The 26,159-nt window shown below is 43.5% G+C and overlaps 1 protein-coding gene across 2 annotated transcripts in view; it reads right to left on the reverse strand.

Annotated features, from left to right (window-relative positions):
- The window catches only part of gtf2f2a (general transcription factor IIF, polypeptide 2a), a 118,386-nt gene that overhangs the window by 41,864 nt on the left and 50,363 nt on the right, over positions 1-26,159 (reverse strand). The window contains exons 4-5 of one of the 2 annotated variants that reach the window (XM_070894096.1): positions 23,392-23,536; positions 4,947-4,979 (exon numbers count right to left, since the gene is read on the reverse strand). In XM_070894096.1, coding sequence (XP_070750197.1) covers positions 4,947-4,979; positions 23,392-23,536 — 178 coding nt within the window. The remainder of the gene's footprint in view (positions 1-4,946; positions 4,980-23,391; positions 23,537-26,159) is intronic. The other variant, XM_070894098.1, reaches the window with a different exon arrangement.

Raw genomic sequence — 26,159 nt, forward strand, 5'->3', positions numbered from 1 at the left:
ACATTGAGAACGAAACTGGACCCAGCACTGGCCCCTTGGGTACCCCACTTTGAATCCTTCTCAAATCTGAGCCACACTCATTTACCCTAACTGTTTGTTTCTTGTCATCAACCAACTTTCTATCCATGCTACTCCACTTCTTCTTACACTATCCACATAAGTATGGATCCCGGAGAAAATCCCTAGAGTTAGAAGAATGAGAGGTGATCTCACTGAAACATACAAAATTCTTACAGGGCTTGGCAGGGTAGATGCAGGGAGGATGTTTCCGATGGTTGGGAGTCTAGAGCCAGGGGTCACAGTCTCGGAATAAGGAGTCGGACTGAGATGAGGAGAAACTTCTTCACTCAGAGGGTGGTGAAGCTTTGGAATTCTCTATCCCAGAGAGCTGTGGAGGCTCAGTCTTTGAGTATTTTTAAGACGGAGATCGATAGATTTTTGAATATTAAGGAATCAAAGGATATGGGGACAGTGCAGAAAAGTGGAGTTGAGGCAGAAGATCAGCCATGATTTTATTGAATAGCGGAGCAGCTCGAGGGGCTGAATGTACTACTCTTGCTCCTAATTCTTATGTAAAATGCGAGTATCTGTGAAACTGGAGATGGACATGATGGTGAAGATCAGGTACAGCAGGCACAGAGGCATCAGCATGAGCAAAGACAGAAGCTGGGAGATCACGCATCAACTGCACTAAAAATTCAGGACAGTTTGAACAGGAGCAGGGATAAAGGCTGGGAGATAGAGCATTAAAGGGAGTTGAAACAAAGCCCAGAACAGTGGTGGTGTAGGCTGGCTCAGCGAGCATCAAAAGGAGGAGACAGAAGCCAGGAGATCAAGCATCAGCACGAGCAAGAACTTGCAAGGACAGCGAGCATCAGCAGGAGTGGGGACGCAGGATAGAGTGAGACCATCAGCAGGATGGAGCCAGTAAAGAGGAATTTTATTTTCTAAAACGCCAGACTGTCAGTCTGGAGTGCTGCAGATTAGTTTAACTACTGAATTCCACTAATTCCATCTACATTTTATAGTGATTCTAGGAGCAAAAATACCAATAATACAATAGTTTCTGCTTTTAATGTGTCCCTGATTCTGTAATATTTCTCCATTTGATCATCTGCAATCTTGACATTTCTTTGTTACTATTACTGCATACAAAGTTTACTTGTTGCATCCACCACCCTCTCCAATATCCTGGATTGGGAAATATTTAAGTATTGTTGTGGCTTATCCTGTGATTTTCACCATTCCTTTTTAAGAGTGGAATCAATTCAGAAATCCGCCTGCTATACAAATGTTGTTTCTCTGCATCTCTGTAATCTTGGTGTGTGTAGATGAACTGAAGCTACATATGTAAAGGCAACAACCTATTCTACATTCAGTAAAAACAAAACAAAAAACAGGTAAAGTTTAATCTGGAATTGGATGTTTCAACATTGATGTACGGTTAAAAAAAAGGAAATTAGCCATAAACCTTGTTTCCCATAAACCAGCTTCAATCTTTCCTAACTTTGGATAACAATCTTCACAAGTCCCTTCAATTAAACTGTACACTAGCTCTATAACACAACATTTACCACCACCACTGCCTCTGTAATGTCACACTGTTCATCTGACGTTAAGTCTTGGATGAGACAACTTCCTGTCCCCAACACGTTAAATTTAAAATTCTTGCCGTCGACTATAAATAGCCATATGGCCGCATCCCACCCTAGCTCCAAGTTCCTCCAGCCCTGCTCTCCCGCCCTCCCCGCAATGCTTCATTCTTCCTGCTCCAGCTTTTTGTGCATCATGCTTCCACCACCATTGGTGGTGAAGCTTACTCAGAAATGTCTCCCTCGACCTCATTCCGTCTCTCTCACCACTGTTAAACATCTTCTCAAAACCCATCAATGCAACAAAAATTATTGGTCAATCCTCCTAATTGTTCTCTTGCTGGCTTGCCATCCATTTACTTGTGCCGATCTGTGAAGTGCCTTCGGGTGTTTCTTTACTTTAAAAGGTGCTATATTAATGCAAGTGCCTATAGTGTAAAATACTGATACCATCATTCACTCAAAAGTGATAATTGTAGCAAGTGTGAGTATGAAGCAGCAAAGTTAAAACAGGCTTTTAAAACGGTGAGTCAAGTAGAGCATGTCAGTAGGGGAACATTTAGGGAAGTGAAAAAGGAAATAAGAGGGTCAAAGAGAGAGTGTGATAATAGATTGGAAGCGAACATAAAAGGGAATCCAAAAGTCTTCTACAGGCATATAAATAATAAACGGGTAGTAAGAGGAGGGGTGGGGCCGATTAGGAACCAAAATGGAGACCTAATCATAGAGGCAGAGGGCTGGCTGTACTTAAAATAGATACGTCACCAGGACCAGATGGGATATATCCTCGGATGCTGAGGAAAGCAAAGCTAGAAATTGCGGAGGTACTGGCCAAAATCTTCCAATACTCCTTGGAAACGGGGCTGGTGCCAGAGAATTGGAGAATTGCAAATGTTACACCCGTGTTCAAAAAAGGGTGCAAAGATAAACCCAGCAACTACAGGCCAGTCAGTTTAACCTCAGTAGTGGGGAAGCTTTTAGAAACAATAATCTGAGACAAATTTAACAGTCACTTGGACAAGTGTGGATTAATTAAGGAAAGCCAGCACGGATTTGTTAAAGGCAAATCGTGTTTAACTAATTTGATTTGAGTTTCTTAATAAGGTAACAGAGAGGGCTGTTGAGGGCAATGTGGTTGATGTGGTGTACATGGACTTCCAAAAGGCATTTGATAAAATGTCACATAATAGGCTTGCCATCAAATATGAAGCCCAAGGAATAAAAGGGACAGTGGCAGCATGGATATGAAATTGGCTAAGAGACAGGAAACAGAGAGTAGTGGTGAACGGTTGTTTTTCTTTGACTGAAGGAAGGTATACAGTGGTGTGCCCCAGGGGTCAGTTCCAGGACCACTGCTTTTTTTGATATATATTAAATGACTTGGACTTGGGAGTACAGGGCACTACTTCAAAATTTGCAGATGACACAAAACTTCGAAGTATAGTGAACAGTGAGGAGGATAGTGATAGACTTCAAGAAGACATAGACAGGTTGATGGAATAGGCGAACAAGTGGTAAATTAAATTTAACACAGAAAAGTGCTAAGTGATACATTTTGGTATGAAGAACGAAAAGAGGAAATATAAACTAAAGGGTACAATCCTAAAGGAGGTGTACAAACAGGGATGTTCTGGGGGTATATGTACACAAATCATTGAAGGTGGCAGGGCAGGTTGAGAAAGCGGTTAACAAAGCATACGGGATCCTAGGCTTCATAAATAGAGGCATAGAGTACAAAAACAGGGAAGTTATAATGAACCTTTATAAAACACTGGTTCGGCCTCAGCTGGAGTATTGTGCCCAATTCTGGGCACTGCAATTTAGGAAGGATGTGAAGGCCTTAGAGTGGGTGCAGAAAAGATTTACAAGAATGGTTCCAGGGATGAGGGACTTCAGTTACATGGATAGACTGGAAAAGCTAGGGTTATTCTCCTTAGAGCAGAGAAGGTTGAGAGGAGATTTGATAAAGGTGTTCAAAATCATGAGCGGTCTGGACAGAGTAGATCGAGAGCAACTGTTCCCATTGGTGGAAGGGTCGAGAACCACAGGACACAGATTTAAGGTGATTGGCAGGAGAACCAAAGGCAACAGGAGGAAAAACATTTTTTACGCAGCAAGTGGTTATGATCTGAAATGCACTGCCTAAAAGGGCGGCGGAAGCAGATTCAATCATGGCTTTCAATAGGGAATTGGATCAGTACCTGAAAGAAAACATTTTGCAAGGCTATAGGGAAAGGGCGGGGGAGTGGGACTAGCTGAAGTGCTCTTGCAGAGAGCCGGCACGGACTTGACAGGCCGAATGACCTCCTTCTGTGCTGTAACCATTCTATGATAATCTTATGCCTCATTAAAGTGAACAATTTCAGTGCTGGATAATGAAATACCTTTTCACTTTTGGCAGCATGTATCAAAGCCAGATATCCCAGGTCAGATGTTCCAGAACCAGGTGAGATGTTCCAGAACCAGGTGAAGAGTAAAATTCCCCCTTAACATACCTCCCCCCACCATCACCAAACATACTAACTGATCATCTGTTCAGGTCGGCTTGTGGGATCCAGCTTTACATAAATTGGGTTCCATCTTTGCAAAATAACTAGTCACTCCACTTCTTTCAATTCATTGCAGGTGAAGCATTTTGGAACATTTGAGAGATATGGTAAGGTGTTGTATAAATTCAACTCTTGTTTTTTTAAACTCAGCCCCAACTTCAGAAATGTAAAATAAGAGTCAGGTTGAAACATTCCAAGCTTTCCACACAGGACTCGTAGCCAGAAAACAGGTTCTGTAGTAGATTGGAACCCAACTTCTAGAGATGAATTTAAGCAATAAGCAAACCTACTGCTCCATTTCAAGCTTCTGTTTCTCATGACTGCTTTCCCCTTGTCCCCACTACACACCATCACCTTACTGAAAGACCTCTCCAATGGGACTCGAGCCAACCACTAGTGAGTCTACAAAGCGATTCCAGCAATTCTCAACCTCACCTACTGTCTTACAGCCCAGCCGAGATCAGGAACTCACTCAGGCGGCAAACTGTGACCACAATTATGTACTCCTACTAATCTGTGGTACGGTATCTTGGCGCACGAGGGCAGCCTTTCCTAGCACTGCATTTTATGAACTTCATTCTCAGACTGCGAATCCAATATAATTAATTCATACAAACAAGGTCTGCTTGGAACTGACCACATTTATTGAGTTCTTATTCAAACTCTTGCTAAGAAAACTTGCAAAAATTAAAAACAAAAGCACAAATCAAAATGCTTTAATAACTAGTCTTTAACTCTGCTGCTTTCAGCTATTTTCTGACAGTGAATCAAGTACAAATATTCATTACTTTTACATGACACTTACCATTGTTGCCGTCAGATTTCTCTTCTGACTGTCCTACACAAGATAAAAAAGTACTTCTGTGATATTACTGTATGATAGAAAAAAATACACAAGAAAACAGTTCTAAAAAGCAAAGGAAAATATTTCCAAATGTAAAATTTAGCAATTCAGATCGCAACCATTTTGTAAATTCAGTGATTTTATTTACCCACAAAGAACTGAAAGAGCTTTAAAGAATAATGGTTACAATATTAAATGCAATAGTTTTCATAAAAATAACCTGCTTCGAATTGGTCTAAAAGCAATATTTGAATTTTCAGAGGTCTGATCCCAGTTTCTGCTGAACACAAATGTAGCAGGTCGAGGATATTTCATTTTTTAGATAGATCTGTTCTCGTGATATGGGCACCGGTGCCAACATTTATTGACCATTCCTAGTTTCCCTCAAGAAGGTGGTGAGCTGCTTTCTTGAACTGCAGCAGTCCATGTGGTACTCCCACAGTGCTGTTAAGTAGGGAGTCCCAGGATTTTGACCCAACAACGATGAAGGAACAACAATATATTTCCAAGTCAGGATGGTGTCTGACTTGGAGATGGTGGTGGTGGTCACAGGTTTGGGAAGTGCTGCTAAAACAAGCCGTGGTGACCTGCTGCAGTGCTTTCTATAGCTAGCACACAATGCATGGCCTGCTGGTGGTGGAGGGAATGGATCTTTAAGCTGATGGATGGGATTGCGATCAAGCGAACTGCTTTGTCCTGGATGGTGTCGAGCTTTTTGTGTGTTGCTGCAGCTGCACCTATCTAGACAAGTGAAGAGTATCATCAAACCCCTGACTTGTGCCTTGTAGGTAGTGGAGAAGCTTTGGGGAGTCAGGAGGTGAGCCATTTGCTGCAGAATATCCAGCCTCTGACCTGCTCCAGTAGCTACTGCATTTATGTGGCTGGTCGAGTTGAGTTTCTGGTCAATGATGATCCCCAAGATGTTAATGGTGGGAGTCTTGGTGATGCAAATGTCATTGAATGTCATGGGGAGGTTGTTAGATTCTCTTGTTGGAGATGATCATTGCCTGGCACTTGTGCAGTGCAAATGTTACTTGCCACTTGCATGTTGTCTGGGTCTTGCTGCATACGGGCATGGACTGCTTCATTATTTGAGAAATTGCAGATGAAGCTGATCACTGTTCAATCATCAGCAAACAACCCCAGTTCTGACATTATGATAGAGGGAAGGTCACTGATGAAGCAAGTGGATAGTTGGGCCTAAGACACTGCTCTGAGGAACTTTTGCAGTGATGTCCAGGGGCTGAGATGATTGGCTTCCAACAATGATAACCACCTTCCTTTGTGCCAGGTATGACTGCAGCGACTGGAGAGTTTCCCCCGATCCGCATTGAATTACTAGGGTGCCTTGGTGTCACACTCAAGTCGAATGCAGCCGAGAGGTCACGTGCAGTCATTCTCACCTCACCTCCGGAATTCAGCTCGTGTCCATGTTTGGACCAAGGCTATATAGAGCCAGGTAGCTCTGGCTGTACCCAGACTGAGTATTTGTGATAGCACTATTGATGACTACTACCATAATTTCGCTGATGACCAAGAGTAGGCTGATAGGGCAGCAATTGCCCGGGTTGGATTTGTCCTGCTTTTTGTGGACAGGACCTACCTGGACAATTTTTCACATTATCGGGTAGATGGCAGTGTTGTAGTTGTACTGGAACAGCTTGGCTAGAGATGAGGCTAGTTCTGGAGGACAGGTCTTGGTGATGGTAATGCCATTGAATGTCATGGGGAGGTGGTTAGATTCTCTTGTTGGAGATGATCATTGCCTGGCACTTGTGCAGTGCAAATGTTACTTGCCACTTGCATGTTGTCTGGGTCTTGCTGCATACGGGCATGGACTGCTTCATTATTTGAGAAATTGCAGATGAAGCTGATCACTGTGCAATTATCAGCAAACAACCCCAGCATCAACCGAATGTTATTGGGGCCCATAATCTTTGCTGTGTCTAGTGCACTCAGCCGTTTCTTTATATCACATGATGTGATCGAATTGGCTGAAGACTGGCTTCTCTGATGGTGGGGACCTCAGGAGGGGACCGAGAAGGATTACCCACTCGACATCTCTGGCTGGAATGATTTTGAATTCAGCAGAGGTAAAGCTCATGAAGTAGAAGGAAATGAAGCAACAACTAACCCCAAATGATCATGAAATCAACTATGCTGTGCACAGCAGAAAACACCAAAAAGAGATTTTTAAACAATGCATTCACACTAGTAGGTTAACGTTGCTGCAAAATGGTTTTAGCTTCAAACACAAAACGTGAACACTGTAAATTGGGCATCAAGGCCCAAACTAACTGTTTCTGAGGGGAAGCTCCCTATTCCAGGGAATTTCACTCCTCTTTGCTCCAGTGTCATTAGGTCCAAACTCTGGATTCAAGCTACATTTACACTATAGATGATATAAGATATTAATGCTGATGCTTTGAGTAAGGCAATGTCTACAAAATGATGCCATCAAGAACTCTTCATTTGTGATCACATTCTGTTACATTTCCTATCCCCTTTCCCCCAATTATAATCAACCTCCCCCGTGCACAGCTGCTTACCCTATGGCTGATCATAGGGACTGGCCAGCAGTCAGTCCCTACGAACATCACCAAGAGACAAAAACATTACTATTAGCATTCCCAAAATAAAGCTTCCAAAAATATAGTATTAGAATAAATAAAACTATTGGCATATCCTATTATGTACTTAGGAGTGGGAAAAGGGCTGTCCTTAAATCACAATGGAACAGATCAGGTGCATTAGTCACTGTACCACTGGATTCAGAGCAGCCTTTTGTTATGAAAATGGCTGAATTGAACAATCAGTGTCACGTGACCAAAAAAAAATGCCATCTTTGCAATTACAAATCATGACCAAACAGAAGTGATAGCTCTTTGTATGAGGCACAGGACTCAAACTTCAGAAACCTGTATTCAATCTGAACTTTTTTCTGGGGGGTAGAAGAGGGATCATGTTAAATCCTACATGTTAGGTTGCACAGTAAATGGAACCAAAACTGGCCACAGTGAAGAAACAAGAATCCTATTAGGGTTACACAGGACCCTTTAACAGGTAAACGCAATAATAATCATCCTAATAATGTCTTTTAAAAGTTTAATTTATTTTGGATGTGGTGCACCCTCAATTTAAAGTAGTTTCTCAACTCGTAAGTGAATTATCAGGAGCTTGGTACCACAATGTTATTAGAGTGAGTCAAAAATATACTCAAAAAGTGAGATGCTGCATCCAATATACAGGTCATAAATTAGTATTTTTACATTACAGCATTGCTAAGCGGTCTGCTATTTTAGGTGCCAGGGCACAAACGCATGCTCTGTGCTTTCTATTAGATATTTCCTGGTCGTGATTTTGCAATTACCAGCATTTGAGCTCACCAAATATTTAGGCCTACAGCTTCAGAGGAGCTCAGACAACAACAAAGAAGTCTTCATAAGCAGTTTTCAAAAATGTGGGGAATTGATACTGAACAAGAACAATGCATTTGTAAAAAAGGTTAAGTTCTGAATTTCTCAGTTCTAAATGTTTAAAAATTATACATTTGAGAACTCCATTTTAAGTGATGCTAAGCATTCACCTTGGTCCAGAGCCTTGATTTTGCTTCGACAAATGCTGATTATTACACCTTGCAGATTTAATGCATCAGTATTACATCAAAAGGAAAAAATCAAGGTGGGAAGGAGAAGAGAGGGGCTGAGGAGGAGAGAAATGTGAAGGCGACTCTGGATGCCGAACTGGGAAATGTAAAGATCCTCTAATATATTTTTACATTATTTGAAAACATTTTAAACCAGTAACTTAAGTTAATTTAGTAATTTCAGTAAATTACTTTAGAAACTTCTGACATTCCCCAGCCTTATGAATACCGTACGGCAAAACAGTATATAAACTGCAGGTCAGCACCACGGCAACCTCAATTTACATGTCCTAATTAAGGTAAAAATTAATAAATGCTTAAGTCTATCACCAGATAACAATAGAAAAATACATTATCATGCAGAATGTGTGCTAATGCATTCATTTTTCCACCTGGTGATCGAGGCGGTGTCTATCTTTAAGCAAATTATTATTCAAAGTAGGAACACGAATTTATATAGCATTTCAATGCTCTCAGGACATCCCAAAGCAACTAACAATCAATGGATTACTTTTGAAGTGCATTAACTGTTATCATATAGACAAAAATGGTAGGCAATTTGTGGATTGTAAGATCCCACAAGTACCAAAAGGAAAGAATGACCGAATAATCTGTTTTGGTAATGTTGGTTGATGAGGGAAACATAGAAAATAGGTGGAGTAGGCCATTCGGCCCTTCGAGAGTGCACCACCATTCAGTATGATCATGGCTGATCATGTAATTTTAGTACCCAATTCTTGCTTTCTCTCCATACCCCTTGATCCCTTTAGCCGTAAGGGCCACATCAAACTTCCTTTTGAAAATATCTAACGAACTGGCCTCAACAACTTTCTGTGGTAGAGAATTCCACAGGTTCACAATTCTCTGAGTGAAGAAGTTTCTCCTCATCTCGGTCCTAAATGGCTTACCCCTTATCCTAAGACTGTGACCCCTGGTCCTGGACTTCCCCAACATTGGGAACATTCTTCCTGCATCTAACCTGTCCAATCCCGTCAGAATTTTATATGTTTCTATGAGATCCCCTTTCATCCTTCTAAACTCCAGTAAATACAGGCCCAGTCGATCGAATCTCTCCTCATATGTCAGTCCTGCCATCCCGGGAATCAGTCTGGTGAACCTTCGTTGCACTCCCTCAATAGCAAGAATGTCCTTCCTCAGATTAGGAGACCAAAACTAACACAATATTCAAGGTGTGGCCTCACCAAGGCCCTGTACAACTGCAGTAAGACCTCCCTGCTCTTATACTCAAATCCTCTCACTATTAAGGCCAACATGCCGTTTGCCTTCTTCACCGCCTGCTGTACCTGCATGCCAACTTTCAATGTCTGATGTACCATGGCACCCAGGTCTCATTGCACCTCCCCTTTTCCTAATCTGTCACCATTCAGATAATATTCTGCCTTCATGTTTTTGCCACCAAAGTGGATAACCTCACATTTATCTATATTATACCGCATCTGCCATGCATTTTCCCACTCATCTAACCTGTCCAAGTCACCCTGCAGCCTCTTAGCATCCTCCTCAGAGCTCACACTGCCACCAAGCTTAGTGTCATCTGCAAACTTGGAGATATTACATTCAATTCCTTTGTCTAAATCATAAATGTATATTGTAAATAGCTGGGATCCCAGCACTGAACTTTGCGATACCCCACTAGTCACTGCCTGCCATTCTGAAAAGGACCCGTTTATTCCTACTCTTTGCTTCCTGTCTGCCAACCAGTTCTCTATTCACGTCAATACATTACCCCCAATATCATGTGCTTTAATTTTGCACACCAATCTCTTGTGTGGGACCTTGTCAAAGCCTTTTGAAAGTCCAAATACACCACATCTACTGGTTCTCCTTTGTACACTCTACTAGTTACATCCTCAAAAAATTCTCGGAGATTTGTCAAGCATGATTTCCCTTTCACAAATCCATGCTGACTTGGACCGATCCTGTCACTGCTTTCCAAATGCGCTGCTATTACATCTATAATAATTGATTCCAACATTTTCCCCACTACCGATGTCAGGCTAACCGGTCTATAATTCCTTGTTTTTCTCTCTCCCTCCATTTTTTAAAAAGTGGTGTTGCATTAGCTACCCTCCAATCCATAGGAACTGATCCAGAGTCTATAGAATGTTGGAAAATGACCACCAATGCATCCACTATTTCTAGGGCCACTTCCTTAAGCAGGCCCTGGGGATTTATCGACCTTCAATTCCATCAATTTCCCTAACAATTTCCTGACCAAGAAGGATTTCCTTCAGTTCCTCCTTCTCGCTAGACCCTCGGTCCCCTAGTATATCCGGAAGGTTATTTGTGTCTTCCTTAGTGAAGCCAGAACCAAAGTATTTGTTCAATTGGTCTGCCATTTCTTTGTTCCCCATTATTAATTCACCTGATTCTGACTGCAAGGGACCTACATTTGTCTTCATTAATCTTTTCCTCTTCGCATATCTATCGAAGCTTTTACAGGCAGTTTTTATGTTCCCTGCAAGCTTCCTCTCATACTCTATTTGCCCCCTCCTAATTAAACCCTTTGTCCTCCTCTGCTGAATTCTAAATTTCTCTCAGTCCTTAGGTTTGCTGCTTTTTCTGGCCAATTTATATGCCTCTTCCTTGGATTTAACACTATCCCTAATTTTCCTTGTTAGCCACAGTTGAGCCATCTTTCCCGTTTTATTTTTACGCCAGACAGGGATGTACAATTGTTAAAGTTCATCCATGTGATCTTTAAATGTCTGCTATTGCCTATCCACCGTCAACCCTTTAAGTATCATTCGCCAGTCTATCCTAGCCAATTCACGTCTCATACCATCGAAGTTACCTTTCTTTAAGTTCAGGACGCTAGTCTCTGAATTAACTGTGTCACTCTCCATCTTAATGAAGAATTCTACCATACTATGGTCATTCTTCTCCAAGGAGCCTTGCACAACAAGATTGCTAATTAGTCCTCTCTCATTACACAACACCCAGTCTAGGATGGCCATCTCTCTAAGTTGGTTCCTCGACATATTGATCTGGAAAACCATCCCTGATACACTCCAGGAAATCCTCCTCCACCGTATTGCTACCAGTTTGGTTAGCCCAATCTACATGTAGATTAAAGTCACTCATGATAACTGCTGTACCTTTATTGCATGCATCCCTAATTTCATGTTTGATGCCATCGCCAACCTCACTACTACTGTTTGGTGGTCTGTACACAACTCCCACTAGCATTTTCTGCCCTTTGGTGTTCTGCAGAATATGGTCAAGACACTAGGAGAGCTTCTCCTTCTTCAAATCGCAACATCTGCATCACCCTGATCAGACAGAGCCTCAGTTCAATGTCTCACACAAAAGACAGCATTTCCAACAATGCAGCAATCCCTCAATAATTGCACTGAGGTGTCAACCTAGATTATATGGTCATGTCCACAATGGAGCTTGAATCTACAACTTTGTGACTCGGAGACAAGAGTACTACCAACTGAGCCAAACTGCAATACCAAAATTTGAGATTCACATCCAGATTTGTTACGATCAATTTTCAGCCTCACATATAAAGCATAGGAAATGTTAACATTGCTCTACATCATTCAAACGATCATATATGATCCATTGTGACAGGAGTGTTTTTTGTTTTTAATGGGCTACAAAGGTGCGTACCATGCAGCCTTGGGGAGGAGGGGGAACTTAAAAATGTTAACCCCCTGTTCCCTTTAACTTACATATATGTCAGATTGTAATCCTAACAAATCTTGGTGTTCTAATTGAAGATTTCTCCACCAATAAGATATAAGGGCAGGAGCAGGTCACTCAGTCCTTCAATTCAACGAGATCATGGCTGATCTATCTCAACTCCACCTTTCCTCACTAACCCTATATCCATTGATTCCCTTAGTATCCAAAAATCTATCGATCTCTGTCTTGAATATACTCAACAACTGAGCCTCTATAGCTCTCCAGAGTAGAGAATTCCAAAGATTCACAACCAATGCTCCAGGAATTCCATAGAGCCGGTGAGCCAGCTTTTAAATTGGAACAAAAAAATGCATGCGCGGGTTTTTGAATGGGCCGCACAGCCCGTTACAGTGGCCGCGATGCCGCCCCCAAAAAATTACAGGAATCCCTTTGAGTGAATAAATTTCTCATCTCAGTCAAAAATGGCCGACCCCTTATTCTGAGACTGTGACCCCACAGCGCGAAGAACAGCACTTTCCAAATTTTGAGCCCCCAAAATTCAAACAGGTCATACCAGGGAGTAAGAAACTTGCCACATATAGGGCTCAGGGGTCACAGATTGGGCAACAAATCATTTTGCAACTTAGAATGTATGCAGAGAACAGTGCATGAAGCAGGATATTGGCTCAGTTCCTTATGTATTGTTTGGCAACAGTCTAACCTTGCAATGTGTACACTGGACTTCTTCTGAATACATTTCGCATTCGAAAAGAATGGGTTTGTTTTGAAATTTGGACAAACTGATACATGTTTCGGTAAAGATCCACAAGCAGGCCCTATGTCAGAACTATTTGAACAAAGGTGAAGACAACTCAAGGAAAAAATATATCTGTGTGCAGAAATCAGGTTCACTTTTGGCTTGGTATATCAACCAAGCTGATCATAATATCATCATTCATAGGCAGTCCCTCGAAACGAGGATGACTTGTTTTCCCGCCAAAAAAGGATGCGTTCACAGGTGTATCAATGAAGGACCTAATATTCCAGATCCTGAACTACATACTGTGGGGTGGAAGATGCCTGTGCGTGGATTTTTTTAAACATGGGGTGGCCGCTGCACATCAGCCACCACACGGGCTTGACAGAGCTAGGTCTTGGTCCAGTGGCAAGGATAAACCAAGACGACTGGAGATCTGCTCTGCTGCACGGGCCTAGTGCGCACACATATCGCAGTGTGGGCTGGGCCGTGTTGCCCCTGGGCTCATGCCTCTTCTGGCCCCGAACTCGCGCTTCTCTGGGCCCCGATCACGTCCCTCTACAATCTCTCGCTGCTCCTTCGCCCCGATCTTGCCACTCCTGCTGTACCTGCCCATGCTCCAATCACCGACCTGGACCTTGATGATGTCCCTCTTCACTGCCGTCGCCCTCCTGCACCAGCTCGCGCTGTACCTTGCTGCGGTATACTATACATGTGTTTGGACATGCTTAGTACAGGTACCTCTCCTTTACCTAGGTTTACTCTGTGGTCAAGACAGGCTGGTATAAACCATGACACACTAAGGCTAGTCAGGGACTGCTGCAGGGGACTTTTTATCCTCCACCTATTCTTCATGATCCCCATAGGCAACACAGATATCAGACTTATACTTGGGCAATCTTTCAAACAAACAGTACAGAATTGGCAGGAATTGAGCTACAATCTTCATACATTCCTCAGTCAGAAAGATCAATGCGACATCATGCAAATCTGTAATGAGGTTTATTTCTCTTGCTGGGACCCAAACCATGTATGATTTGGCCTGGCTGGGGGTAGGAGGGGAGGGGGGAGGAAGTGAAACTACTTTTATGAAAGCAGCATTACATACACCACATGCATTATTTATTCATCCTTTTGTCATACCTCCTTTTTCCTTCTGATATGTCCTTTTATCCATCTTCCCCGCTGCCCTTCATTTGTTAACCTGCTCTCAGTAGTGGATGCAGGATGGATGAGAATCAGCAAAAGGCTATCATACCAGTGCAATGATTATTTTGCTGCTGTTGCTGACAAAAGGCCGTATCAAATATCAAATGTGAAGAGACAGAATCAATGTGTATGGCGGGGGGGGGGGGCGGCGAGGAAGAGTCATCACGCAGGCGACTCTGGATGACCAATTGGTAGGTAAAGATATTTTGACGAATATAAAAATGGACTAGGCCTGGGACAAGAGAAAGAACAAAAAACAAGAAAGGGAAAGGGGCAGAAACAAAAAAATGGGATGGTAGAGAGACAGATACCAGGGCAGGAAATAAAAGCAAGTTAAGGGTTATTTCTCCGAGCTCAACTGTTAAAAGTATGACATGATATGCAACTTCCTTCTCAGACACCAGTACCACCCAAGTTTAACACAGTAAAGTGCACATGTACAAAATACATGTGGCACATTTCCTCTTCCCTGCAGAGAGTTTGAGCGTCAGTCTTGATGGACATTTTGTGCAATGTCTCTACTGTACACCGATCACAGTTACAAAGAACCAGATGCAACTGGGTTACAATAGTTTTTCACTTGGTTTTGAATCCAGACAGGCTGAAAGTCCCCTTTCTCTGCTGGATGCAAGGATTCCAAGTAAAATAAGTTTGACCAGACAGATACAAAATAAAACTATTTATCTAGCTTTAGGTACAGCATCTCACCCAGAGACAAAAAGATGGCTGGTGCAGGCTTTGGGAATGTGACCCAGGTGGAGTTGGAGATGCTCTCCTTAGATTGGGCCTAATCTACAGGGTTTACAGTTTACATTTATATAGTACCCTCATCACAGTAAATATTCTAAAGCAGGAGAGTTAGGAAAGATGACTGAAAGCATGGTCAAAAAGATATTTTGAGAAACATTTTAATGGTGGGGAGAGAGGTGGTAAGGCAGAGGGATTCCAGGCAGTGAGAATTTAGATGACTTAAGATTATGCAGTAGGAGGGGAATATACAGGAGGTCAGATTTGGAGGATCAAAGGGTGCAAGATAGAACTTAGATCTGGAGAAGGCTAGAGGTAGGGTGGGCCAAGGCTATGTTGTAATTTGTAATCAAAGACAACGATTTTGAACTCAATGCTTTGGCGACAGGGATCTAACAAGAGGCCAGCAAATACAGAGATCATGGCATAGCAGGAGTTGGTGTGCACAGGATACAGGAGGAAGACTTTTAGCATAGTGAAATCTAGAAGCTAGCAAGGAAGAAATTGGAGAAGTCAAATCGGGAGACAACGAAAACATAGTTTTTAGCTGCACTGAATATGATTAACTCATCAGCTTAGCTCACTGATGGAACTGGGAGGGTCAGACCTCTGGCTGGGACTTTTCACTCTCAGCTGCAAATAACCTTGAAAGCCAATTAATAACAGGATGAACCTGGCCAGACAACAGTGGGAGACGTAGCATGGATCTGTGCTCGTAGGCTGTGCAGTTTTAGCTGAGTTAATTTCAGCAGTACTCCTGCACACATTTGGGGTCCCAAGGCCTTGTTTTTCCAAACCTGCACCTAAGCTCTCTATACTTATATAGGTGGGATGTTTTCCCAAGGGGAAAAGTAGCTTGGCTTGGTGACTCAAACAAGGTGATGGGTATTGATGCAAATCAAATACCTGAAAAAAAAGCTGTTGGAGGCGATGTCCCTCAGTTGAGATGTCAAACATGTGCCAAACACTGGTTCAGATGCATGTGAAAAATCCAACATGCCTTAGAGCAGGGAGTTTTCTCAGTGTCTCATTCTCCCTCAACCAATACCATCAGGAACTTAATAACTGGCCATTGCTGTTAGTGGCATTTTGCTGTGCTTGGCTGTAGAACAACAGTAACTGCACTTCAATGGAATTCATTGTAGGTGAAGCACTTTGATTTGTTTCTAAGATATACAATAGGACATTATAGGGATCCATGTTTGTCTTTCCTTCTTTCTTGATTTCTAGTAAGAAGTGCTCTAGCATCTCTCACCTTGAGGAATATGATGGAGAACAACTTTAAAGTGAAGTATTAAGATCAAAAAAGGAATAAAAACGATGATCATAGAAGGGCTGATAAGATGATCAAGGATCCATTTGAAGAATTTCCAGCACAGCAAATGAAGCTCTGCATTTAAAAATAAGAATCTGATCAGACACGAGTGTACACATGACACTGTGGAGTGGTCGATTCTACCTTGGACAAGCTCCAGATCCCAGCAGAGATTTTGGTGAAGTCAAATGTGCACACTCTCTTGATTTTGGAAAGATACCAATAAATTGGAGGGCAAGTCAATCCAAGCCAATCTCGAACAACTGGGCCAGCAACATCTGTAGGCAACTGGGATCAGATTACTTACCCAATTCTAGATCAGAGAATGATACATGGCTCATATATGAAAGCAGTTGGTATTCACATTAGATTATTTCTTTCAGAAAATATTTTTGGATATAGTATACGCGACGTGACATATGCTTTTGGGGGGGGGGGGGGGCAGGGGAATTATGCAGACAACTGACTTTGGACCGATGGTTCCCAAAGTGTTCCACCACTGGGGTTTTCCCTCTCCTCATGTCTGGTTCTGTTGTAGACCAATTTATAGAAACTAATTGTTCCATTATCATTGTATTACAGGACTACCAGGATGGTAGAAAGCGAACTAGATGGTCCTTGATCTTTTCTCATGTAGCACTCCTTATGTTCCTATCATTTAGTGATATGAGAAATACCTCAGTGCAGTATGGTAATATGAAACAATCTTAAAGATCGGAGACTAGAGAAAAAAAAATTCCAAAGATAGCAGGAAAAAGTGAACATTTAAACGTTACAAAAACAAAACGTTCAAAAGAGCCCACAGTACAAAAAGGGATAAAATTAGTAAGCATTAAGAAACATCAATTCATATTTCTAAAAGGAAGATTGTGCTTGACCCAACTTATAGAATTCTTTCAACAAAGAAGATAGGCTGTGAATATGGTTCATATGGATTTTTTTTAAAGCATTTGATAAGGTAGTACATAAGCGAGTCAAGGCAAGGGAAATGGCACACAGAATTAAGGACAAAGCAAAGAATAGAGGTAAAAGTATGTTTTTTCCAACTGGAAGATGTGGTGAGTGGTCTTTCACAGGGCACCTTGTTGGGACTGCTATTATTTATTGTATAGCACTAACACTTCTCATGACCCTGCCATTGTCTCTGTAATGTCAGATGGGGTGCAATGTCCTTCAGTTAAACACTGGGAAGACAGAAGCCATCGTCTTTAATCCCTGTCACAAATTCCGTACCTTCACCACCGATTCCATCTCTATTTCTGGTCACGACCTCAGGTTGACCTCTGTGACCCCTGAGCTGAGCTTCTGACCCCTTACCCTCTTCATTACAAAGACAGTCTAATTCCACGACCGTAACATGTGTAAAGCCAAGTAATATATTAAAAATATTACATCTGGGAAACACCGCCTGCCAATATTTCCCATTACAAATTCCCATGTTCGTATTTAAATCGAAACTATGTGTGTAAACCTGTCAAGCTGTAATTAGATCTTCACCTCAGTTGGGAAGGGAATGCATTGACAAATTTATGTAGCTGGTTCCATTATAAATGTGGACACAGGAATTTATAAATGGATATATATATAAAAAAAATTCAGGATGTACAATTTTAAAAAGGGGACTGAATTATTTATATGTGCCAATGTCCGATTATTGCAGTACAGGTGCAGCGTCCAGAATCCGGAACCCTCGGGACTGAGGCCGTTCTGGATTTTGCATTTTGCCGGGTTTTGGAACATCTTTCTGACGTCACGAATCCTGAAACACCCGAGCCCAAGTTCGGGTCGCCGGGTGAGGCCCCGCCACCGCGGAAGTGTTCAGGCGGGTCCCGCCACTGTAGAGATGTTCGCACGGGCCCCACTGCCGTGGAGATGTTCGGGCGGGGCCCCGCCAAAGAGGTGTTCGGGCGGGTCGGCGAGGTGAAGCCCGAGGTCGGGCGATGGCGAGGGCCGGAGAGGCGAGGCCTGAGGTCGGGCAGCGGCGAGGCTGGTGTGGCGAGGCCCAAGGTTGGGCGGCGAGGCCCGAGGTCGGGCAGCGGCAACAAGGTGAGGCCCGAGATCGGGCAGCGGCAACAAGGTGAGGCCCGAGATCGGCCCGCCAAGTCATTCTATCTGGCCCACTGGATGGGACAGAAATAGAACTCGAGTTGGAGCTCGTGCTGCACATTCATCTAGTGGGAGAGCTATAGTGGTGGTGGATTCTATTGTAAGGGGGATAGATAGGCGATTCTGCGGTCGTAACCGAGACTCCAGGATGGTATGTTGCCTCCCTGGTGCAAGGGTCAAGGACTTCTCGGAGCGGCTGCAGGGCATTCTGGAGCGGGAGGGTAAACAGCCAGTTGTCGTGGTGCATATAGGCACCAAGATATATAGGTAAAAAGCAGTATGAGGTCCTACAAGCTGAATTTAGGGAGCTAGGAGTTAAATTAAAAAGTAGGACCTCAAAGGTAGAAATCTCAGGATTGCTACCAGTGCCACGTGCTAGTCAGAGTAGGAATTGCAGGATAGCTAAGATGAATACGTGGCTTGAGGAGTGGTGCAAGAGGGAGGGATTCAAATTCCAGGGACATTGGAACCGGTTCTGGGGGAGCTGGGACCAGTACAAACCGGACGGTCTGCACTTGGGCAGGACCGGAACCAATGTCCCAGGGGGAATGTTTGCTCGTGCTGTTGGGGAGGGGTTAAACTAATATGGCAGGGGGATGGGAACCTATGCAGGGAAACAGAGGGAAATAAAATGGGGGTAGAAGTAAAAGATAGAAAGGAGAATAGTAAAAGTGGAGAGCAGAGAAACCCAAGGCAAAAATCAAAAAGGGCCACATTACGGCAAAATTCTAAAGGGATAAAGAGTGCTAAAAAGACAAGCCTGAAGGCTCTGTGCCTCAATGCGAGGAGTATTCGTAATAAGGTGGATGAATTAACTGCGCAGGCAGCTATTAACAATTATGATATAATTGGGATTATGGAGACATGGCTCCAGGGTGACCAAGGCTGGGAACTCAACATCCAGGGGTATTCAACATTCAAGAAGGATAGACAGAAAGGAAAAGGAGGTGGGGTAACGTTGCTGGTTAAAGAGGAAATTAACGCAATAAGAAAGAAAGGACATTAGCTTGGATGATGTGGAATCTGTATGGTTAGAGCTGCGGAATATCAAAGGGCAGAAAACGCTAGTGGGAGTTGTGTACAGACCACCAAACAGTAGTAGAGAGGTTGGGGATGGCATCAAACAGGAAATTAGGGATGCGTGCAATAAAGGTACAGCAGTTATCATGGGCGACTTTAATCTACATATAGATTGGGCTAACCAAACTGGTAGCAATGCGGTGGAGGAGGATTTCCTGGAGTGTATTAGGGATGGCTTTCTACACCAATATGTCAAGGAACCAACTTGAGAGCTGGCCATCCTAGACTGGGTGTTGTATAATGAGAGGGGACTAATTAGCAATCTTGTTGTGTGAGGTCCCCTGGGGAAGAGTGACCAAAATATGGTAGAATTCTTTATTAAGATGGAGAGTGACAGTGTTAATTCAGAGACTAGGGTCCTGAACATAAAGAAAGGAAACTTCGATGGTATGAGACATAAATTGGCTAGAATAGACGAGCAAATGATACTTAAAGGGTTGACAGTGGATAGGCAATGGCAGACATTATTTCGATTACATGGATGAACTTGACCAATTGTAAATCCCTGTCTGGAGTAAAAATAAAACAGGGAAGGTAGCTCAACCGTGGCCAACAAGGGAAATTAGGGATAGTGTGATATCCAAGGAAGAGGCATATAAATTGGCCAGAAAAAGCAGCAAACCTGAGGACTGGGAGAAATTTGTAATACAGCAGAGGAGGACAAAGGGTTTAATTAGGAGGGGGCAAATAGATTATGAGAGGAAGCTTGCAGGGAACATAAAAACTGACTGCAAAAGCTTTTATAGATATGTAAAGAGAAAAAGATTAGTGAAGACCAACGTAGGTCCCTTGCAGTCAGAATCAGGTGAATTTATAAAGGGGAACAAAGAAATAGCAGACCAACTGAACAAATACTTTGGATCTGTCTTCACTAAGGAAGACACAAATAACCTTCTGGAAATACTTGGGGTTCGAGGGTCTAGCGAAAAGAAGGAACTGAAGGAAATCTTTATTAGTCAGGAAATTTTGTTCGGGAAACTGCTGTGGTTGAAGGCCGATAAATCCCCAGGGCCTGATAGGCTGCATCCCAGAGTACTTAAGGAATTGGCCCTAGAAATAGTGGATGCATTGGTGATCATTTTCCAACATTCTATTGACTCTGGATCAGTTCCTATGGACTGGAGGGTAGCTAATGTAACACCACTTTTTAAAAAAAGGAGGGAGAGAAAACAGGGAATTATAAACCGGTTAGCCTGACATCGGTGATGGGCAAAATGTTGGAATCAATTATTAAAGATGAAATAGCAGCACATTTGGAAAGCAATGACAGGATCGGTCCAAGTCAGCATGGATTTATGAAAGGGAAATCATGCTTGACAAATCTCCTAGAATTTTTTTGAGGATGTAACTAGTAGAGTGTACAAGGGAGAACCAGTAGATGTGGTGTATTTGGACTTTCAAAAGGCTTTTGACAAGATCCCACACAGAGATTAGTGTGCAAAATTAAAGCACATGGTATTGGGGGTAATGTACTGACATGGATAGAGAACTGGATGGCAGACAGGAAGCAGAGTGTCGGAATAAACGGGTCCTTTTCAGAAGGGCAGGCAGTGACCAGTGGGGTGCCGCAGGGTTCAGTGCTGGGACCCCAGCTAGTTACAGTATACATCAATGATTTAGATGAAGGAATTGAATATAATATTTCCAAGTTTGCAGATGACACTAAGATGGGTGGCAGTGTGAGCTGTGAGGAGAATGCTAAGAGGCTGCAGGGTGACTTGGACAGGTTAGGTGAGTGGGAAAATGCATGGCAGATGCAGTATAATGTGGATAAATGTGAGGTTAACCACTTCGGTGGCAAAAACAGGAAGACAGAATATTATCTGAATGATGACAGATTAGGAAAAGGGGAGGTGCAACGAGACCTGGGTGTCATGGTACATCAGTCATTGAAGTTTGGCATGCAGGTGCAGCAAGCGGTGAAGAAGGCAAATGGTATGTTGGCCTTCATAGCTAGAGGATGAGAGTATTGGAGCAGGGAGGACTTACTGCAGTTGTACAGAGCCTTAGTGAGGCCACACCTGGAATATTGTGTTCAGTTTTGGTCTCCTAAGCTGAGGAAGGATGTTCTTGCTATTGAGGGAATACAGCGAAGGTTCACCAGAATGATTCCCGGGATGGCAGGACTGACATATGAGGAGAGACTGGATCAACTGTATCCACTGGAGTTTAGAAGGATGAGAGGGGATCTCATAGAAACATATAAAATTCTGACGGGATTGGATAGGTTAGAGGCAGGAAGAATTTTCCCGTTGCTGGGGAGTTCCAGAACTAGGGGTCACAGTCTACCGCAGAAAGTTGTTGAGGCCAGTTTGTTGGATATATTCAAAAGGGAGTTAGATATGGCCCTTACGGCCAAAGGGATCAAGGGGTATGGAGAGAAAGCAGGAAAGGGGTACTGAGGTTGAATGATCAGCCATGATCTTATTGAATGGTGGTGCAGGCTCGAAGGGCCGAATGGCCTGTTCCTGCACCTAATTTCTATGTTTCTATGAATCTGTTTTAGGAACATAAGAAATAGAAGCTATACTGCCTTCGAGTCCGAAGATCATGGCTGATCTTCCACCTTAACTCCTCTTTACATTTAAAATAAGAGTTAGCACTGTTTTATTTTCACTATAATGCAAGTATAGTCAGTTCTAGATTTTACCAATATTACCACCTCACCATCATCATCATAGGCAGTCCGAGGCAGAATCGAAGAAAACTTGCTTCCACTCCTGAAGTGAGTTCTTTGTTGGCTGAACAGTCCAATACGAGAGCCACAGACTCTGTCACAGGTGGGACAGATAGTCGTTGAGGGAAGGGATGGGTGGGGCCGGTTCGCAGCACGCTCTTTCCGCTGCCTGCGCTTGATTTCTGCATGCTCTTGGCGTTGAGACTCGAGGTGCTCAGCGCCCTCTCAGATGCACTTCCTCCACTTCGGGCAGTCTTTGGCCAGGGACTCCCAGGTGTCAGTGAGGATGTCGCACTTTATCAGGGAGACTCTGAGGGTGTCCTTGTAACGTTTCCGCTGCCCACCTTTGGCTCGTTGCCATGAAGGAGCTCCGAGTACAGCGCTTGCTTTGGGAGTCTCGTGTCTGGCATGCGGACTATGTGGCCTGCCCAGTGGAGCTGATCGAGTGTGGTCAGTGCTTCAATGCTGGGGATGTTGGCCTGGACGAGGACACTGGATTACCATCACATTTACATTGAACATCAACAATGAAGATCAGTTTCTTCCCTCAGCGATCTCCCCTCAGCCTTGATGACCGATGGCGAAATGCTTGGAAGAATTGTCACATACGGAATGGATTCCTTATAGAGGACCCCGCAGTACAACCTGAAGGATCAAACCTTCCTCATAAACAGTGGACAACCATCAATTGCCTTCGAACTGGTCATGGTAGATGCTGCCACCTTCTCCATAGGTGGAAGATTAAAGCAACCCCATCATGCGACTGTGGAGCTCCTAATCAGACCCTCTATCGCATCATTGAGCACTGCCCTCAGAGGAAATTTGCAGGCAGCCTACAAGATATCCACGCTGTTACACCGGAAGCTTTGAACTGGATATCCAACTTAGATATTGACATTTGATTTGCTTTGCTACTACCATACGAAAGAAGAAAAACTTTCTTCCTCCTTCTGGGATAAATAGTTTGAAAGGATTTCAACCCCTAGCATGGTGTTCCCAACTAGGAACCAGTATTAAGTTCTTTAAAGTGCTTACTGTGCTGTAACTAAAATAGCAAGAGTTCTGTTCCCAAGTCACAGCCATGAACTCTGCTATAGCTTTTATTTGGCTCATTAATATGAAAAGCTGGACATAGAACAAGTGCAATTTTTCATCAGCCAAGAGTAATAACATAACTGAAACATCGGGTACATCTGCGCATTTTAGTGTTCTCACCTGATGGTCCTTCCGTAAAAACCGATAACGTCTGTCCTCCAACACTCTGCATTGTGAACGGATGCTCCCTGGGTGCACTAATTGGTGCACCTTTTCCACTGGCATTTTGGATACTTGCAAGCTCTTCGTTTAAAGTGAAGGAAACCTGATGGATAAAAGTAGCCAAGTCAGCTGTTACAACTGCATAGGACCAGCAGCACCATTCAAAATGGAGCCACATGATTCAAACAATGGCAAACATTTGATGTACCCATAATTTTAACTGAGGCAGTTAGTTTTCTCAAATCACAATCATCTGCACTGTTGCAAGAAAATAGTGAGAAACCAACAGTCTGACTCATTCAGTAGCTTTAGTTATAAGCGTCAGCTTTTAATGGTTGTTTAAAGGTTCATGATGGACACAATTGTTTGAATTAGGCAAACACATTCACATAAGGAAAATTGGAAAAGTTCTTATGCATTTCAAAGCTAAAAATAAAAATAAGTCACAGAAAAGCATAACATTATTTTGTTACTCATTTAGATACTTTGAATGGTAATTAGAAAGACAGAAACTAAATACCGTCAGCAAACAAAACAACTGCAAGAATATAGATTCGGACAGATGTGAATCAGAGTAGACAACAGCATGTCTATCAATGCTGCCTTGCTATGGCTCTTGACTTAAGAGGCCCAGTAGCGAACCAAGTAAGGGATGAAAGCAACGTTCTCTCTAATTCTTTTTGTACTGAGCTGGCCACAAACTCCTTTGAGTGCGACCTTTTATGTCCGTTGGTAAATTTTACAACAACAACTACTTTTCCAACAACAACGACAGCAACATAGTTAGGGGAGCAGACAGGAGTTTCTGGGGCCACAGACATGACTCCAGGATGGTATGTTGCCTCCCTGGTGCCAGAGTCAAGGAATCTCACTGAGCGGCTGCAGAACATTCTGAGAGGGGAGGGTGAACAGCCAGAGGTCGTGGTCCACATCAGTACCAACGACATAGGTAGAAAGAGGGATGAGGTCCTGCAGGTAGATTTTATGGAACTGGGAAAGAGATTGAAGAGCAGGGCCTCAAATGTAATAATCCCTGAAGTACTCCCGGTGCCACGCGCAAGTGAGTATAGAAATAGGAGGCTAGAGCAGATGAATGTGTGACTAGAGAGATGATGCAGGTGGGAGGAATTCAGATTCTTGGGGCATTGGGACCTGTTCCGGGGGATGTGGGACCTGTACAGGCCAGACGGGTTGCACCTCAAAAGGGCTGGAACCAATATCCTCGCGGGGAGGTTTGCAAGGCTATTGGGGAGGGTTTAAACTAGTTTGGCAGAGGAATCGGCACCAGGATGTAACATTAGTAAGATAAAATAAAGTGCTCAAAGGATTGGGAGAGGCAGAGAGCACTGAAGTAAGAAATAGTAAGGTATTAGGTGGGGGGTCCAACTAAAAGAGAATACAGGATAGTCCAAGATGGGCTTACAGTGTATGTATGTGCACGCACGGACCATAGTAAACAAGGTAAGCGAGTTGCAAGCACAAACAGCCACATGGGAATATGAAATTGTGGCTCAACCTGGCTCAAAAAAGGGCAGGATTGGCTATTAAATATCCCTGGTTATAAGGTGTTCAGGAAAGATAGGGAAGGAAAGATAGCAAGTGGTGTGGTAGTATTGGTGAAGGAAAATGTTACAGTGCTGAAAAGAGAGGATGTCCTGGCGGGGTCAAGGACAGAATCTATATGGCTAGAGTTAAGAAATAACAGAGGTGCCATTACACTACTAGATGTATTCTATAGTTGGGCTGTCCATCGTCGAGGCACTAAAGGATGGTGGTGAAGCACTATTGGCACAAATGCATGACCTCATCTCTCTTATCTGGAAGGAGGAGAGCATGCCAGGAGATCTGAGAGATGCCGTAATCGTGACCATCTTCAAAAAAGGGGACAAGTCCGACTGCGGTAACTACAGAGGAATCTCCCTGCTGTCAGCCACTGGGAAAGTCATCGCAAGAATCCTCAATCGTCTTCTCCCTGTGGCTCCTACCAGAGTTGCAATGCGGATTCCGTCACTAAGGGGTACAATGGACATGATCTGCACCGCACGACAACTACAAGAGAAATGCAGGGAACTGCACCAGCCCTTGTACATGGCATTCTTTGACCTCACAAAGGCCTTTGACACTGTCAACCGTGAGGGACTATGGAGCATCCTCCTCCGTTTCGGCTGCCCCCAAATGTTTGTCACCATCCTCCGCCTGCTCCACGATGACATGCAAGCCGTGATCCTGACCAACGGAACCACCACAGACCCAATCTACGTCCAGACCGAGTTCAAGCAGGGCTGCGTCATCGCGCCAACGTTCTTCTCGATCTTCCTTGTTGCAATGCTTCATCTCACTCTCAACAAGCTCCCTGTTGGAGGGGAACTAAACTTTAGAACCAATGGGAACCTGTTCAATTTTCGCCGCCTCCAGGCTGGATCCAAGGTCGTCCCTTCCTGTCATTGAACTACAATATGCGGACGACGCTAGCGTCTGCACAGAGACCAAATTCCAAACCATCGTCAACATCTTCACCGAGGCATACGAAAGCATGGGCCTTACACTAAACATCCGTAAGACAAAGGTCCTCCACCAATCTGACCCCGCCACACAGCACTGCCTCCCCGATCATCAAAATCCATGGCGGGCCTTGGACAACGTGGACCATTTTCCATACCTCGGGAGCCTACTATCTGCAAGGGCAAACATCGATGACGAAGTCCAACACTGCCTCCAGTGTGCCA

This window comes from Pristiophorus japonicus, chromosome 11, assembly GCF_044704955.1.
Source record: "Pristiophorus japonicus isolate sPriJap1 chromosome 11, sPriJap1.hap1, whole genome shotgun sequence".
Taxonomy (NCBI): Eukaryota; Metazoa; Chordata; class Chondrichthyes; family Pristiophoridae; genus Pristiophorus; species Pristiophorus japonicus.